The sequence below is a fragment of the Schistocerca americana genome, chromosome X (genome assembly GCF_021461395.2).
Source record: "Schistocerca americana isolate TAMUIC-IGC-003095 chromosome X, iqSchAmer2.1, whole genome shotgun sequence".
NCBI lineage: Eukaryota > Metazoa > Arthropoda > Insecta > Orthoptera > Acrididae > Schistocerca > Schistocerca americana.
The window spans coordinates 967,392,036-967,407,527 of record NC_060130.1 but is presented as its reverse complement, the minus strand read 5'-3'; the positions used below and the strand labels follow the sequence as shown (position 1 = coordinate 967,407,527).

Genomic DNA, 15,492 nt, shown 5'->3' with positions numbered 1-15,492 from the left:
GTTCATATGTTTCTGCATATAGCATTTTCTTAAGTGCAATGAGACGACCACACCCTAACCATAAAAAAACGCCCTCATACTGTAACAAAAGTTTCTCTATACCTTGCTTGTGCACTACACGATGGCAGGTAATCTTCTCTAGGTAGTCGCCAAACTGAAACCCTTCCATCAGATTGCCAAAGTCTATAGTGTGATTCATCATTCCAAATGACTTGTTTGTAGTTGTCCACTGTCCAGTGGTATCACTTTTTACACCATCTCAAGCCTCACTTAGCACTGATTTCAGAGTTGTGTGGTTTACAAAAAGCTGCCCAACCATTGTACCCAATTTTTTAAACTCCCTACACACCTCACTGTGCTAGCTGGACTTTTGGTAGCACTTTTTAACTCGAGAGATTTGTTCTGCTGATGTCTTAAGATTTTACAACCCCCTGCCTCAATGCTCCCTTTCACTCGGTACATCAGGTCTACCTGGTTGTGGTTTAGCTGAGGTTGTTCCTATGTGTTTTCACTTCACCATCTCATCACCAACAGCCTACCTGGGCAGCTTCAGAAGAGTTGTAATGTCCCTTATTAATTTGTTACTCAGGTGTCGTTGAATGACTGGTCCACATTCGGAGTCTCTGCCATCTCCTGACAGACCCATTCTGCTGTTACTACTTCTATACTGACAGCACAACATTCCCTGCCTCCCTTCATATATTGGTGGATCTGCCTCTCGTGATGTCTTGTCAGTTCCACATATCCTAGGACACCTGGGTACTTTCGATCAGATAATGTATGTATGGTATTAATATACAATGAGGTGACAACACATTGGATAGCAATATACACGTATACAGATGGTGGTAGTGTTGCAGGAAAAGGGAAGTGTATTAGTGGAGCTGTCATTTGCACTCAGCCGATTCATGTGAAAAGGTTTGCAACGAGATTATGGCCGAATGACAGGAATCAACTGACTTGGAATGTGGAATAGTAGTGAGATCTAGATGCATGGGATGTTTTAATTTCTTAAATCATTAAGGGAATTAATATTCGGAGGTTCACAGTGTCAAGAGTGTGCCGAGAATACCAAATTTCAGCCATTACCTCTCACCACGGACAACGCAGTGGCCAATGACCTTCACTTAATGAGAGAGAGAGAGAGAGAGAGAGAGAGAGAGAGAGAGAGAGAGCAGCAGTGTTCGGTGGAAAGCTGCTAGTGCTGACAGACAGGCAGCACTGTATGAAATAACTACAGAAATCAATGTTGGATGTAAGATGAGTGTATCCTTTAGGAGAGTGCGGTGAAATTTGGCATTAGTGGGCTATGGCAGCAGACAACACATTAGTGCCTTTGCTACATCACCTGCAGTGCCTCTCCTGGGCTCATGACCATATTGGTGGAATCCTAGATGATTGGAAAAGTGTGGCCTGACCAGATAAAGTCATGATTTCAGTTGGTAAGAGCTGATGGTAGGGTGCAGACTCACAAAGCCATGGACCCAGGTTTCTCCAAGGCACTGTGCAAACTGGTGGTGGCTCCATAATGGTGTGGTCTGTGTCACAGGGAGTGGACTGGGTCCTCTGGTAGAACTGAACCGATCATTGACTGGAAATTGCTATGTTTGTCTACTTGGATACTATTTGCAGCCGTTCATGGACTTGATGTTTCCAAACAACAATGTGATTTTTGTGGGTGACAAAGCGCCATGTCATGGGGTGAGAATTGTTCACGATTGGTTTGAAGAAGATTCTGGACAGTTAAGTGTGTGGTGTGGTCATCTATATTGCCCAACATTAATTCCATTGAATATTTTAAGATATAATCAAGAGGTCAGTTCGTCTACAGAACTGTGCACCGGCAGCACTTTCACAATAACAGACTGCTATGAAGGTAGCCTGACGCAATATTTTTGCAGGAGACTTTCAACAGCTTGGTGAGTCTGTGCCACGTAGAGTTGGTGCACTGCGCTGGGCAAAAGGAGGTCCTACACGGTAGTAGAAGATATCCCATGACACTTGTCACCTTAGTGTATGTACTGTATGAAGTAAATAGAAGTGATGCATTGAAGAAAAACAAAAGAACGTAAACCAGAAAAGTACAGCTCGTAACGTAACCAACGCAAAATTACAGTTAATAGGTACACAAGTTAAACAGAGGCAATTGTTCAGCAAGGAAATTATGAAAGAGTACTATAAGATTACATTTTTGACATAAGACTTTCAAAATTTTAGCATTTCATCTTAGACTAACTTTTATATTTTTGTTCAGTCTTCTGGTAATGTGTGTGCAATGTGACACGTGGTAAGTTTTCATCATCTTTTCAAACATCCATTTATCATTCAGCAGTTTATCTTAAAGGTAAAATAGAACTCCATCTTCACCACATTAATCCCATGAAACATACTTTGTGTTGATAGGTGGCTTTAATAGGAAAAGCATTAAACATGTACGAAGCAGCCGTGTCAACTGAAAACTTAATGATGGATGAATACACTGGTAGTTCAATTCCACTAAATTGCTGCAGTATCATGTGAATCAGTGGAATATTATTAAATGACTCTGGAGTTTAGTATTTATTGTATGAGTAATTATTTCCAGTGTAGTTTATTTCCATATTCCCACAGCTTATATATTTTCCCTTTCTAATTCAAGAGCGTAAAAGGAAGACTGAGCAGTTCATGTAGGTATAATGTGTATTCCATTTAGGTGATGTTCATGAACCAATTTCATGCTTAAAATTAGTTGGAAAAATTGGTACCTGTAGTATTTATGAGCAAAAAATTATATTTGTTTGAATGAATCACATTGAATTACCACTGGTAGTCATTACTAGACAACTGTATTGACACCAACAAGTAACAGGAAATATTTAACAACTCGTTTAATTCAGGATTTAGTTATTCTTCCTTGCACATATTAATTTTAGAGTATTATTAATTGTTGAGTCATTACTTTATTATGTTATGTTAATCTCATACAACATAACTAATTCAGGTTTTTTCTTTCATTTCTCGTGAACTTGCGTCGTGCGCACTAGCAAGCTGAAAGGGAAGAACATTAGTAGGTTGGTTGTTCATTTTTTTAGATTTTAAATGTTTGTGGTGGCAGATAACATTACTGAACTAATGAAATATTTTGTAATGAATGCTTTGTCTTTTTTAAGCAAAAGTCTGTACATCATTCTCTATTTTCACGTATCTATCCTTTTTGTTCTGTTGTTGATTGTGTAGCTTTTCTTGTGCCTACTGTAATATATTTTCTTCCTTTCTTTTGTAGATAAGAATGTGTGATGTGATGTTATGTGTTTGCAGAATAACTTTCAGATACTGAATGTGTGCGCATGGCTGCATTTGCCTTTGCCCATTCCTAAATGTGTAAAATAAATTTGGCATTGTGAAGTTGCATGGTGTGATCCAGTCAGCAGAATACAGAAGTAATACTCAAATTTGTGCTATATAATAAATGACTTAAGAGAGTTCTTCTTACTCTGTATTATAACCCAAGATGTTGATGGGACATTGTTGTCATTGATCTTTATTTTGTTGTTTGACAACTTCAGTTACCTCAGTTAATAACCCAGAAGTATTTATGAATATTTATTCAGGCTAATTTCTCTAAAGTTGCCACTTGAATTTGTTTCAGTAATACATTGTTCTCTCTTCTGTTTATATTCATACTATTAATGGGGCTTGTCCAGGAATTTTTTTCTGATGTCCTTCCATCAAGAGATGTTTGCAGTAAAAGGAAAGTGCAAACAAAATAGTTGATTGCCCACTTGACGCTACTGGAACAGCAGCAAAATGTGGCTGTTTTTCAAATTGTAGTTCAGTCTGCTGAAATGAATCGTGTATTATTTTGTATCTATTACAAAGATTAGTGGCTGCCCAGGAGCTGATTTATGTATACAGCCTACAACTAATTGTTCCTTCTGATTCAAAGTGTTTGTTAACCATTGCATATTTATTCAAGCAATTTCTCATTTGGGATGATAGGCATGAAAGTGAAGAAAGATACTGTAAGCAGAAGAGATGTGTAGCAAGATATTGAAATAAAATGAGGTGAGAACTGTAGGGAGGATGGTAAATGAGTGATACTCAGAGAGAAGTGACTGACATGCTTTTTGTGAGCTGGGAAAACTACTTTATGAAGTACTAGAACATGTACATTATCCGACACAGTGCGTTTAGCCATGGTGAAACAACTTGTCAGATCTTTGCTGTGTCAGAAGTTACATCTATATTTATGGGAACTCTACAGCCACTGTCTATTAAGCTATTCTTAATCTCCTCTCATTCATTTCCCTGTTATATTCTACAACATGTTTCTTACCATCACTCTCAAAGTAACAGTAATCACACTTAAAGGCACCATTTATTCAGTCAGCCCCTTTACAAACTCTTAAGTTTCTTTATGAAATTTCACTAGAATGCTTCATCAGTGATAGATAATGTTTGCCTCTTAGTGGATTGTATGTTATTGTAGAACACCTTTCCTGTTGTCTGCTGTCCCATTTTCATCACAAAAGGATGTTGTCAATTCATGTTAAGCGGAGCTATGGTGAAATACAACTCACTTATTGTAGTTGGGGTTTTGTGTGGTTGTGGGAACAGATGTGATGCAGCAGTGTACTGTACTTTTCACGAAGTACACCAGGAACACCATAAACATAAATCTACTTACACCCCCTTTCAGCAATCATTCTTGATTCTAGCACCGAAAACTTTATCTATTTGCAAATTCCCCATCAGAAAGTTTCAGTTAATGTGTTGTCATATTTACCACAGAACACAGTTCAGTAACTGTAAAAATGTCCTATGATACCATGGAGCTTTATTCATAATAAAAATGTCTGTTGCTAAATTGTGTTATGATGTGCAGGATTTATTTAGCTTGAATGGAATTATTTTGACTTAATTTCATGACTTCCATATGGTGTCATGGATAAATGTGCTTGTCAATTAGTCTTCTAAAATAGAATATTCATGGAATTTCAATGCATTCGTTGTAGAAAGTGTTGTTAAAGGTGTTACATTGTGTTCAAATTTGTGTATGTGGATTCATCTGTGTTCAAATTTGTATATGTGGATTCATCTGTCTTTCTTACTAAATCTAGATTCAATTGATAAAAAATGTAAAAGAAATCAAATAGCTGTAGTGTGGCACACAATGATTGTAAACAAACAGCTATTTCTAAGTCTGACTTCAGTATTGAGGAATCCATTGTACAGTGTTTTCCATTTATCTGATGACCACGTGTATGGTGCAATAGATGGTGGGTGGTGATCGCTTCATGGTTTGGGCAAATCAGAAGCAATGTCTGACTTCTAGTGCCACAGTACTAAATTCAGAATATGTGCAAATAAATTTTGTGCTGATTCATGTCATGCAAGGAGATGCCGGAATTGCCTGCCGTGCGTTTATGACACCTACTCAAGAAATTAATCACCACAAGATATAATTCTCTTTGAGAAATTGATTAATTGACTCAGGGCTGTTATCTCCGAGTTCCTGAACTTTAAACTTTAATGCTCTCCGCAAATAGAAATCGCAAGGGTTTAGATCAAGAATTTGAGCAGGCCAGATATTGTTGCTAATGACTGTTGTGGAACACATTGTGAATTGCATGCAAAGAGAGCTCATGCCAAATCGTTTTGGAAAAAATGCATAGCTTTGTTCCCTTTCATGAAGTGTATTAAAAAAATTTGCAAATGTTTTGCACATATATCATTTAAAAAATTGGTTCTGTTATTCTGTCAACACTAACTGTGCACCGCTCTATTTTCTGATTGTGAGGGGGTTCCTTGTGAAGCAGAATAGATCTGTCAGTGCCCCAATGTTGACAGTTTTGGGAATGAACATACCATGTAAATGGAACAAAGCCTCATTTGAAAACAGAATTAGGTAAGGATCCATTTCACTGTTGTGACTTGTTTCAAAACCCATTCACAAAACCGAACACTGAGCACAGGATCGCAAGGTTTAACTTCTTGCATTGCTGTTACTTTGTAGGTGCTTAACCCAAGTAATTTAGCATCTCTTCATACAGAGGTGCAAGAAATTTGTGTTTGCTGTGAAAGGTGTCTGATACTTTTTAGGGCATTTTCCAGGTTGTGTGCAATGTCATAGAGATGAGCTTTTATGTGCGCCATAAGTTGTCATATACACTTCCTGCAATCAGCACTTCTGTTTTCACAAAATTTATTTAATAATTTGTGAATTGTATCACAACTCTGAATTTGAACAGTTGGCAACTTCTGTTCAGTCAACCTCTGGACTGTACAACCAGATTTTGTATGCACATACAAATCGTAGATAAACACTTCTTGTGGAAGGGAATAATTCAGACTTTGCATTTTGGATTCAGAGTTCACTGTTAAACTTGCAATGTTTGTTTTGAACCCTAGTGCCAAACTGTACATAATCTAAAATATAATGTTCCTGTAACACCTCCATCTGAGGCAGTGGCTTGAAAATGTGTTGATGGTACAATAAATTGTATCAAATTCAAAACATGACTGGTTGCATATTAAACCTATGTAAAAAGCCAATTCAAACCACAGTTGCAATTTGCTATTTGCAGTGGGTATAATGAAAATACTAGTAAGTACATAACATAAAATTCAAATTAGGTGGTATTTCATCTGAAACTGCAGTCATTACCCATTAAAGATGACAATGTTAAAGTTCAGAAAATGAATTAAAATAGACATTAGTGTGCTTTACAGAACATTGTTAGATGAGAAAGAACTGCAGATGGTTTTTTTTCTCTAAATGATGCTCTGTTATCATTTTTATTGAAAAGAACACAATGGTAGTTGTATCTATGTAAGAAATAATATATATTTTGAAACAATAAATTTACGTGAATAAATAACTAAAGAAAACATGCAGAAGTATCAGGAGTTAAAGTATTGATACTACAAAAGCTTTAACTTGTATTTACAAAGCACCAGTTGGTGATAGAACAACCTGTTAAAAAGCATGTAATCTGTGTTCAACAAATCAACACACAGAAACAAGGATGGATCTGTGTGGTAGTTCCAATTTAGACTTTCAAAGGAATCTAAACAAACAGACTGACTTATTGGGCCTCCTGGCAACCTTCAATTTAAAAGCGACTGTAGAAATGTCAACTTGCATAGAAATCTAAACCACTATAATTGACTGGATAGTCACAATTGTGCAGATGAATTATCTTACAGAAACATGTGAACATCGGCTTTGGGTACTGCACTACACAGAAACTTACTCCTCACTTATAAAATCAACTAAATCAAGAAACTGCTCCCGTGCCCTGCTCACTCTTTAAAGAATGGTTGCTTTTAGTTTATGTGCATAAACTAAAGTTTATGAGGATTTAATAGACTGTATGAAGAACAAGAATGAAATTACCAGTCTTTTCCATGTGAAATACTTTAAAATATAGCTTTGCACTGCAAGGAACTTCACATTCTGCACACCAACAGTGTTGCTTTTCAAAAGCTTCTTCTCATGCGTACCACCTCCTAATAGATCTTTTCTTCATTGTGCTCAGCAAAAATTCTGGAAAATGCCTAGCAATTAGATGAGTCACTTTTGATGTTAGAACTAGACATCCAGTTGATGAGGCTTGTGGGGAGGGTACACAAAATATTTCCTGAATCTAATGAGAATTCTGACAATGTGCTTATTTTGCTGCCCCTCTTTTTTCTTTTTCTCTTTTTTTTTTCTTTACAGAATGTATGCAGTGAAGTGTTAAACTACCAATGCACATCGAAAAATTGTAAATTTCTTTTTGTCTACTCCTGATCATTTGATAGCTTTGCAACTTGAAATTGTTCCTATCCACACTTCCCATATTCTGTTCGTAATCCATTACCTCTTTTGGTTTTCGTATGACACCATGTGTTGAATATAATTCCTGAAATTTATTGCCATGGGACATGCTGACCACAATGACATCTCTCTTGTTCTTGCCTAGTTATCTGGCCATGCTCTAACCAAAACGTTGCCAAATCCAGATTAACATGCAAACCCTGTGAGGACATAGAATAAGGCCAAGGAAAAAAGAAGAAACTGATACAGTATAAGAATTCTCTTAAGATGCACATCAAAGGAAATAATACAAAAGTGTACTTGGCCAAAGCACTCTTTACTGTGATATAGTGTTTTCTTATGGGGAAACTTGAGAGCTAGCAAAAGTTGTTTCATAGCTGAAAAGAGAACTGTAAGAGTTATGGAAAGTGCAGTTTCCAGAAGCTCGTGCAAATTTTATTTTAAAATAAACTTTGTTCTTTCATTGCCTCTTTATGTATTTTGCAGGTAACAATTTTCATTATGAGAATGATAAGCAGCTTGCAGTTAAAAAAAAAGCAGGGCATTTACTCATAACACAAAAAGCAACCAGGATATACATGTTCAATATTGAAAGTTAGACAACACTAAAACAAAATCTACCACTCTGAAAAGGAAACAAGCTGTGCACCAAACTAGCCTGTTACAACAAAATTTGAAGTTATTTCTGCATTGAAAACAGCTGTTGATGCCTACAGCCTTCAGAAGGGTTATGCTGTAGTTGCGTATCTATCAGGTTAAAAACCTAAGTGTGTATGTTGTAAAATTTTACAATAGTAGAAAATTGGTATAGATGTTGAGTGTAAAATAGTTGAATTTGTTGCATCCCTTGTAAAATGAGGTGATTGAATGGCTGCATGATTACTATCATATGTTACAATGAAGCTTATGTATCTATACATAAATCTGCTTGGAAAAAAGTTTTTAATGAATTTCACATTCAAAGTATATATAGGTAAGCAAAATGTCCTCTCTGGAATCATAATGCGCATGCTCTATAAAAATTATTAATGATACAATAAAGAATACAACTACTGCATAATGTATTTATGGATAAGTGGGCCAGCATTTTTTCATTATTCATTACAATTGAGAAGGGCGGCGGTGGTGGTGGTGGTGGTGGTGGTGGTGGTGGTGGTGGTGGTGGTGGTCGTCCTTTGCCTGTGTATTACTAATGAGCAATGACACGGACTAATTTGATATTGAGCTCTCTCTCATTTTTTTATTAACCACCATGTTCATCCACCCTGCTTTAGCTGGGAGGTATGTTGTCCTCTCAGCTTTTGCAGTTCATTCAAAAATCATTTAATTGGTTGCATTGCACAAACTAACTTTGCCCCAGTTTTCAATGAGTCAGTTTTACAAACAAAAATATGTATTTTTAAGCATTCTCGAGGTCTTCATTGACTCCTCAGGATATTTCCACCCTCCTTTTGCTTTTAATAGATGGCATTCTTTTTCTCATCGCTCTAGTGTCTGTCTTCGCTACACACACTGAATGATATATCTGGCCAGTCCAATATGCAGATATGCTTCTTCACTCCTGTTTCCTTATGATCAGTTAGTATTATTTTGTTTTGTGGATGATATTTCTCCCCAAATGAAAATGTAGTAATTTACGCTAAAAGTATCGGACATGAAAGAGATGAATATAGTGGCATTGTTTTGAATCCATGAAGTATTTATGGAGAAATTACAGTATTTAGAACTGTTTTTCTCTATTTTAATCATCATACGTCTGTAACTGTCATACCTGACTGATGAGTCTCTCCATGTTGATGCAGTTGATTTGAAATGGTGGAGAGAAATTTCATTTCGAACTAATACTGATCACACTTTGCTCGTTACTATCATTAATAACAGACTTAAATTTTATTTTTTTATTCGGTAATTTATAGAAATGTGATATACCCTATTGAGAGTAGTTCTCATCACTTATTGAAAGAACACTTCTAGTGAAAAAATGTTACATCGGCAACATTTAATATTTTGTAAAATTTCATTATCTGAGTGCACAAAAAAGGAGAGGAGGAGGAGGAGGAGGAGGAGGAGGAGAAGAAGAAGAAGAAGAAGAAGAAGAAGAACACCTAAACACTGTACTATCACTTGTTGCAAGAACAAGAAAGCCAACTACTCAAAATTATCAGTAGTTAGAATCATGTGGATAGATTGTCATGGTATTTAGAAACTAGTAATATCTTCCCTATTGTTGGCTGTTTCACCTTTTTAGTTTTGTTTTTGTCATTGCTGCGGCTTACTTCACTAATGTTTTATCGTGACAGCATGACTGGAACAAGTTAATATTGTCATGTAGAACAAGGTGTAGTTAAATGAATGGCAAACACTAACTTCACTTAATGAAGATTTATTCAGCATTTGTATATATACAAGAGCGCGGAGTGAACTGCCTCCGGCCAGAACACACATAGTATATACACAGCTATAGATCATTCCAGTGCAGTGATGCTTGACATTTGAAGATACTTCTAGTATTTACTCGAACCAAATATAGAAATTAAAATTGTACATTCCAGGTGAGTTTTGAACTCGCGACCCTCCATACAACAATTTAGTATCGTAACCACTACACCACAGTGCTACTCAGATTCTTCTGCGACAATATTGTTATAGGAGGTATTAAGAGAAACTAATTTGTCTTAGGTGAAACTGCTGTATGATTATTACTTCACAGAAAAAAAAAGTTTCACTTCCTTTTCAAATTCTAGTGTAGATTTGAAAATATGAAGTAAAGTTAACATCTCCTCACTGAAGTATTTTTCAGAAAGCACTTGGGACAGCTGGCATTTTGCCAACTGGAATATATAAGGGTTGAAATAAAGCACCACAGATGGGGACATAGTACGAATATTCTGCTATTTCAGCATGTCCAGCTGACAGCTGGGGATTTTTGGGCATGAAAAGTTCATCTGGCAGCAGAAATATATCTTACTGTGGCTCTGATAAATGAAAGTATTCCTATTTAATTCATTTCCACTTCCTATGCATTTTTTCTTTGACATTTCATGTTCAAAGTCAAATGAATAAAACAATACTTCACTTTTGTTTCAGATTATGGATTTTTGCATAAAAAAATTATTGATAGTTTGTTGTTAGCTATTCCTATTAGTAATTGGGAAGCAAACTGCAAGCGCACACACGTGTCCACTCTAAGAGGACTTGCTGAAAAGTAAAGCCACTGAATTTATGTGAAACCTCTTAAAGCTTTTTAAGTAAAACAAACTTTATTAACATACTACATCTTTATTCTACATGTTTACTTCTCAACATAATCACCCTGGCATTTTTGATACCATAACTGTAGAATGTTAGACTTTCTCGACAGAGCCACAACCTCACCTCTGCTTCCACTGCTTCATCACTATCAAAGTGAAGTCCTGAAAGGTATTCTTTAAGTTTTGGAAATCATATGGGACCAAGTTGGGGCTGTAAGGAGAATGATTGATGTCTGTGAAGGCATAAGATCGATGCTGATGTTGCGGCACCCATGTGTGGTCTGGCGTTGGCATGCTGAAGGAGAGGTTGCTGCATGTGTGGAAGAAGTCTTTGAACTCAAGACTCAATTACAGCATGCTGTTTTTCCACCCACTGACAGAATTATGTTACACACTGCCACGTTATATGCTGCACTTCAGACCCCCTCTAGTGGCAGAGGGCTGTAAATATCTAGACACAAAGAATAGAGGTGTAGAATGTTAATGTATGTTTTATTTAACTATGATTCCACATAAATATGGAGGCATTACTTTACAGCATGCTCCTGTTTAATTAATCTTTTGTGTTACTTCTCAGATATCGGTGAAAGTCTGAGTCTTTCTGGGGTATTTTCCCCCCACATATATATTTGTAATGATGAAAATTAACTTTTTCTTTAAAAAAGTTCATTTATTGTTAATTTTAAGTTGTGTATGAAGCTTTTCATATCTCAGCCCATCTGAATAGTCCCTAATTGTGGCTTTACTTATGTGAAATTTATTACGCCAGTTGGTGTCTGTCAGCTGAGAAGTCTTCTGTAGAATTCCGTGTTAAAATGTTCATGAGACATAATTTAGTAATTATCAGTGAGAAAATACCAATTTTAAGGTGGGGGGAAAAGTGATTTTAGATAGAGCTATATAAATTGAGTGAACATTTATTCTGAGGCATTGTTATTGACAGATTTTAAAAATGGTTCATGGGTATTGTTATTGGACATGTTTAAAATTTTATCCCAATCGCTGAAAGTTGCTTAATTGATATTCAGATTCTTAGAGTGGAATCTGGTCACATTTAGTAGAATGTCGCAGTTCTCATTTTTTAATGTGAAGCTGTCAATAATTTAAAGATTAAAACTATTAAGAGTTGATGATCTCTGTGCTAAGCAGAAAATGCATGGCAGTAGTTTCAAAAAATCCACTTTCCTTGATCCAACTGATGCTAGTAAAAAGCACTCCATCTTCAGGCCACGAGTGGCCTACCGGGACCACCTGACTCCCGCGTCATCCTCAGTGGAGGATGCGGATAGGAGGGGCGTGGGGTCAGCACTTCGCTCTCCCCGTCGTAAGATGGTATTCTTGACCGAAGCCGCTACTATTCGGTCGAGTAGCTCCTCAATTGGCATCATGAGGCTGAATGCACCCCGAAAAATGGCAACAGCGCATGGCGGCCTGGATAGTCACCCATCCAAGTGCCAACCACGGCCGACAGTGCTTAAGTTTCCTGTTCTCACAGGAACCAGTGTATCCACTGTGGCAAGGCCATGATGCTAGTATACAGTTTACAACATGCAGCCTGGAATATTATCTCTTTTCCCACTTTGTTTCCAATATCTTGATTCTTTTAGGCTTGAGCATCTTTGTGAAACTACATGTTGTGTAGCAGTATTTACAATTTATGCTCTGCTGTATTATGATACATGGCAAGGTATGATGTAGTGAATAAGTAAACTACAAAGGCCGGAAATCTGTATGGATTACACCGTCCTACACTGTACAAATTATGTTACTGGCAATATTTTCGCTAGTGGAGAGGGGTCTTACAAGCTTGCCAGTTCATAAAAATTATTCGTTCACTGGAAATAACATGTCTGCTGGAATTATGTAACAGGACATTATGCAGACAAACTCTAAGGCAAGAACTGTAACAGAAAAGAAGGGGCAATGTAAACAATGTCACCACTGCCATGTGAGCAAAGTAATTTCTTAAGGAAAGTGATGTAATATTAACCCTCGTGCAGGTAAATGGCATACTTTGTACACATGTAAAGAATAAGTACCTCTGTTAATAAGGTAAATTTGTATGAGGAAGCTCAGAGCTTAATCTTAATTATAGCTTACAGTATTTGAATTAAACCACTATTTAATTAAACAACAGTAAAATAATCTTTAATTATATCATTCTGTTGCTGCATACAAGTGTTACCCCGCAACAATGAGCCGCTCGAAGCACCGAAAAGATCGTTGCCATCAGATCTCAGCCAGATGCTCATTCAATTAATAATTATCTCATAGACAACTGCCTCATTGTGGGATTGTGCTTCTAGCTTGGAAATTTGGGGCATTTTCTTCCATGGGTCGAAAATTTTTTTTCTCACCTAGCTCACTGTTTATTTTACATTATTGCTGCTCACTTGGACGTATGAAAACATAACTTAAAACTGTGTTAGTGGAAGCAATGATGGGGAATAGTAATGGGCTCACAGTTGTAAAGCAACAGTGGAAAGAAGTGTTATTTGAGCACTTCATACATAGGAATGCCTGCTCAAGGGTTAAGGGGACGTTTACTATCTTTGGCCCAAAAAAGCATATTCCTCGAGGATTTTTTTCTCGGGATGTATTGCAGATATCAATGTCAAATTTGGTCAAAATGTTTATCGATATTTCCTCTACAAACTGGAACTTTTTTGACTGAGAATGTCTAAGAGCAAAGGCAGAAGTGCCGTTGGAATGAAACATTTTGATGTAGACCTCCACGCACGGTATGTCACAGGTCAGCCGGCTCATCTGAAATCAAAATTGAGTTGATGTTAGCGAAGTATATAAGATTCTTTAGGAGCTGTACCTCACTTAAGTTATATGGACCGTAGGAAACAAAAGGCGGCCATTTGAAAAACAAAAGGTTTTTTCATCGATTTTTTATTTATTTATTATTTTTTTTTTTTGCTTCATTGGCCTAGTAAAAATATTTATAGTTAATGGATTGGAATAAAAGTGGTACAACTCCTAGACAATTTAGTTAACTTCGTCGGAAACAAAGAATCATGGAAATCGGGTCAGTAGATTTGAAGGTACCATACCACGTGATAAAAAAAAAAGTAATTTAGAGAAAAACGAGTTTGAAGTTATGACTACATATAAATGCAATATTATGCAATGTACGTTCAATCTGCTATTCAGTATCCGTAAACTAGTCCTCCCTCTTCCTCATAGAGGGCGTTCTACTCGATCTGGGCCATCCTGCGCTGCTCCGGAGCTGTTCATATGGCTGGTGACAAGCGGTTTTCGGCCGCTTGATTCTGGTAGTTGTCCGAATGCTTGGCGAGCTGCATCGAATAGAGTCCCAGGGTGACATCCATCATTGTCATGGTCTTCAGAATTGCTGAATACCCTTCGTTGAAGCTGCTCACTATCAGGAAAGCCGCAATCTCCATAGTCTTTGCACCAGAATGCAAATGCTTGGGGGCCAACTTCCAAACACACGCATTCAAACTTTCATTCGAATTTTGTGGGTTTCCTTCCAAGTACCAGTACAATAACTCGTCCTCTGAAAGAAAAAAAAACTGGTGCATGGAAAAGGCTGCTTTCAAGCAGGTGTATTTTTTTGTTTAACCACAAATAACAAATATTAGAGGTCCATCATCATAATCATCATCATTTAAGATTGATTATGCCTTTCAGCGTTCAGTCTGGAGCATAGTCCCCTTTATAAAATTCTTCCATGATCCTCTATTCCGTGCTAACATTGGTGCCTCTTCTGATGTTAAGCCTATTACTTCAAAATCATTCTTAACCGAATCCAGGTACCTTCTCCTTGGTCTGCCCCGACTCCTCCTACCCTCTACTGCTGAACCCATGAGTCTCTTGGGTAACCTTGCTTCTCCCATGCGTGTAACATGACCCCACCATCTAAGCCTGTTCGCCCTGACTGCTACATCTATAGAGTTCACTCCCAGTTTTTCTTTGATTTCCTCATTGTGGACACCCTCCTGCCATTGTTCCCATCTACTAGTACCTGCAATCATCCTAGCTACTTTCATATCTGTTACCTCAACCTTATTGATAAGGTACCCTGAATCCACCCAGCTTTCACTCCCATACAACAAAGTTGGTCGAAAGATTGAACGGTGCACAGATAACTTAGTCTTGGTACTGACTTCCTTCTTGCAGAAGAGAGTAGATCGTAGCTGAGCACTCACTGCATTAGCTTTGCTACACCTCGCTTCCAGTTCTTTCACTATGTTGCCATCCTGTGAGAATATGCATCCTAAGTACTTGAAACCGTCCACCTGTTCTAACTTTGTTCCTCCTATTTGGCACTCAATCCGTTTATATCTCTTTCCCACTGACATTACTTTTGTTTTGGAGATGCTAATCTTCATACCATAGTCCTTACATTTCTGATCTAGCTCTGAAATATTACTTTGCAAACTTTCAATCGAATCTGCCATCACAACTAAG

At 37.2% G+C, this 15,492-nt stretch overlaps 1 protein-coding gene across 4 annotated transcripts in view; it reads left to right on the top strand.

Moving 5' to 3' along the window:
- Nucleotides 1–15,492, top strand: part of LOC124554705 (WD repeat-containing protein 7) — a 388,339-nt gene that overhangs the window by 48,726 nt on the left and 324,121 nt on the right. For 2 of the 4 annotated variants that reach the window (XM_047128341.1, XM_047128339.1), the window contains exon 7: nt 3,024–3,050. The exons of the other annotated variants lie outside the window; for them this stretch is intronic. In XM_047128341.1, coding sequence (XP_046984297.1) covers nt 3,024–3,050 — 27 coding nt within the window. The remainder of the gene's footprint in view (nt 1–3,023; nt 3,051–15,492) is intronic. 4 annotated transcript variants of the gene reach the window in all.